At 37.4% G+C, this 3077-nt stretch overlaps 1 protein-coding gene across 1 annotated transcript; it reads left to right on the top strand.

Moving 5' to 3' along the window:
- Positions 1–533: 533 nt before the first annotated feature.
- On the top strand, positions 534–1040 carry LOC139849566 (uncharacterized mitochondrial protein AtMg01250-like). The gene has a single exon (XM_071839204.1). It carries the CDS (start codon positions 534–536, stop codon positions 1038–1040), a length of 507 nt encoding a protein of 168 aa, XP_071695305.1.
- Positions 1041–3077: the final 2037 nt, after the last annotated feature.

Genomic DNA, 3077 nt, shown 5'->3' with positions numbered 1-3077 from the left:
GTATATATGTCAAAGAATGTTACATATAGTTATCGTTTTGAAAACTTAAGTTAGTGGTCTCAAAGTATACTTATAACTCATTGTTGTTAGTTCACAATGAAATGTTAAACTATCCTTAAATTATGTTAAATATGTATAGATATGTACATATACATAATCGTATAATTATCGTGTGTTATATAGTTCGTGATATCATCGGTCAAATTGGACGGTCAAACGTTGTGTGAAACTCTTTTCAAAAACATAAGTCTCAACAGTTTGGATTGCTTATCATGTTGGTAAGGTTTATTTTATGTAAATATTAATCTCATAAGTATAAAACGATCGGAAAAATCCGGGTCGTTACAAAAATCATTAGTCCCGAACAAAGTGCGTTCATTAAAGGTTGCTACATTCTTGATGGCATCCTAGTTGCAAACGAGGTAATCTCTTACACGAAAAGTCTTAAATCAAAATGCCTCTTATTTAAAGTTGATTTCACCAAGGCTTTCGATAGCTTAAATTGGAATTTCGTGTCAAAAGTGATGTCTCTAATGGGCTTCAATAATAAATGGATCTCGTGGATGAATGCTTGTTTACAATCCGCCACCATATCTATACTAGTCAACGGGTCACCAACACTAGAATTTTCACTCGAAAAGGGAGTACGCCAAGGAGACCTGCTCTCACCGTATCTATTTTTAATAGCCACGGAGGGTCTAAACCGGTTAGCTAAAAAGGCATCTGATGTGAACCTTTTAAAAGGTATTGATGTGGGTACAAATAGAATCAAAGTGTCATACCTCCAATACGCGGATGATACGCTATTTCTTGGTGAATGGAGTAAGAAAAATGAGCGGAACATAATGAAACTACTTATGTTCTTTGAGAAATTGTCGGGCTTAAAGGTGAATTTCACAAAAAGTAGTTTATTCGGGGTCGGTGTCCCAAACCACAGAATCTGTGAAATGACAGACTCAATGGGATGTGATACGGGTTCGTTTCCATTTACTTACCTAGGGTTGCCCCTTGGTTGTAATATGAACAAAGTTAAAGATTAGGATTCGGTCTTTGATAAATTCCAGAAACGCCCCGCGAATTGGAAAGCGAAAGCCATGTCATTCGATGGACGGTTGACCTTGATAAAATCGGTACTTAGTAGTCTCCCGCTATATGCCTTTTCCTTATTCCGTGTTCCTACCGGTGTCATCAACTTGCTTGAAGATATGAGACGAAACTTTTTTTGGGGCGGGACGGGGGACACTCACATATTGTCTTAGGTAAAATGGGATAACGTGCTTTCACCTTACGGGATGGAGGGTTTAAATATCGGCTCTCTAAAAGCAAAAAATCTCTCCTTAATCGGGAAATGGTGGTGGCGTTTTCGCCATGAACCCAACTCTTTTTGGGCGTCCATAATCAAAAGCATATATGGGGATTCGGGTGCTATTTTATCGTCGACCACAGCTAAAACTAGGGGGTGTCGGTTTGGGGTAACATAAGTAAAATCAATAAGGAGTTCACAAAATTAAATTACAATCTGGAAGGTGTTTTCGAACGGTCAATAAGCGATAAGGGGGGGGGGGAATCTTTTTGGACTGATATTTGGTTTGGAGATTGAGCTTTCTGGGAAAAATTCCCAAGGTTATACATGTTTGAAGTAAAAAAAACTGCACTTTAAAGGATCGTATGCTGAAGAATGGGTCATCATGGATTGCGAATTGGAATTGGTCGAGAACCCTGCTAGTAGAATGCTTAATGAGATAAACGAGATGCTCGATTTTCTCTCAAACTTTTGCTTCGCTGATAATGCAACTGACACATGGAGATGCACGCTTAATGAAAAGGGATCTCTCTCAGTCAAAGAGTTATTCAAGCCCATCAATGAAAAGATACTCCAACTCTCCAGATTACAAAAGGAAACATGGAACAACACTTTAATTTCGCAGAAAGTGGGTATCTTGATTTGGAGAGCAATAAGAAACAAACTCCTGGTGCGCATCGAATTAGAGAAAAATGGCATCGATCTTCATTCAACACTATGCCCCATGTGCGATTCGAATGTGGGGACTGTTGAACATTTACTAAAAGATTACTCATTTGCAAAAGATGTCTAGAACTGTGTATCTCGATGGTGGGGATATGATATTTCCTCAGTCACATCACTCAAAAATCTCCTTAAGGGCGTGTCGAATAAACTGAAGATATCAAAAGTGTGGCAAGCCTGTGTTTGGGTTTGCGCCTATAAAATGTGGCAAAATCGCAACAATAAAATATTTCGGAAAAGTAGTTGGATAGGAGCCACCTGATGAACGAGATTCAAGCAAAAGCTTTCGATTGGATATCTAGTAGATCAAAGAATCACTCTTTAGATTGGTTGCAATGGATTTCCAACCCATGTAATTACGATGATCATGGTTAATTGTAGGTTGTATTAGGATTTCTATTTTTCTGTTTTGTTTGTTCCTTTTGGTTACTAGTCAGGTTGCTAATCTTGGCTAGCTTATTACTTGTATCTTGTAAATATTCCTTATAATGAAAGTTGCTTGCTTTTCAAAAAAAAAAATCTTTAAATGAAAAACTTAAAGGCAAAACTGATGAAATTATAATCTTAAGGGATGAAATTTCTAAACTTGAAAAAAAAAAAATTTGCTTTAAAGTCTCTTCACGTTGAGGCAGTAGAAGTCAAAGACCAGCTGAGTAATCTTAAAAAGATTGTTGCTTCATGGTGTACATCTGCTCAACGCACAAATAAGTGTGTTAATGAGCAGGTGCCTACCTAAGATGAAGCTTTCTTTGCTGGTGACTATGCTGCTGCTGTTGCTCTTGCAGAAGTTGCTTTTATGGACCCTATTCTTGAAACTGATCATGAAGCTGTCTTTCCAAACACCTTTTCCAAGATAGTTAAGGGTAAAAAGGTCTTAACAAATAAGTTTGTCAGACCTACAGTGACCCCACCACCGTCTATGAAAGATATTTTAGAGAGTGAAGTCAAAGCTAAGGATATCAGTATTTCAAATGATGAGACTACTGATCCCTCAAGCATTTACTACATGACTCCTAAAAAAGACAAATCAAGAAAGAAATAATTGAAAATA

This window comes from Rutidosis leptorrhynchoides, chromosome 5, assembly GCF_046630445.1.
Source record: "Rutidosis leptorrhynchoides isolate AG116_Rl617_1_P2 chromosome 5, CSIRO_AGI_Rlap_v1, whole genome shotgun sequence".
NCBI lineage: Eukaryota > Viridiplantae > Streptophyta > Magnoliopsida > Asterales > Asteraceae > Rutidosis > Rutidosis leptorrhynchoides.
Note: the sequence above shows the minus strand (reverse complement) of the source record. Positions and strands in the feature narration are given on the sequence as shown.

Coding starts and splice junctions, on each gene's coding strand:
- LOC139849566 (XM_071839204.1), top strand. CDS start 534: ATGGGCTTCAATAATAAATGGATCTCGTGGATGAATGCTTGTTTACAA.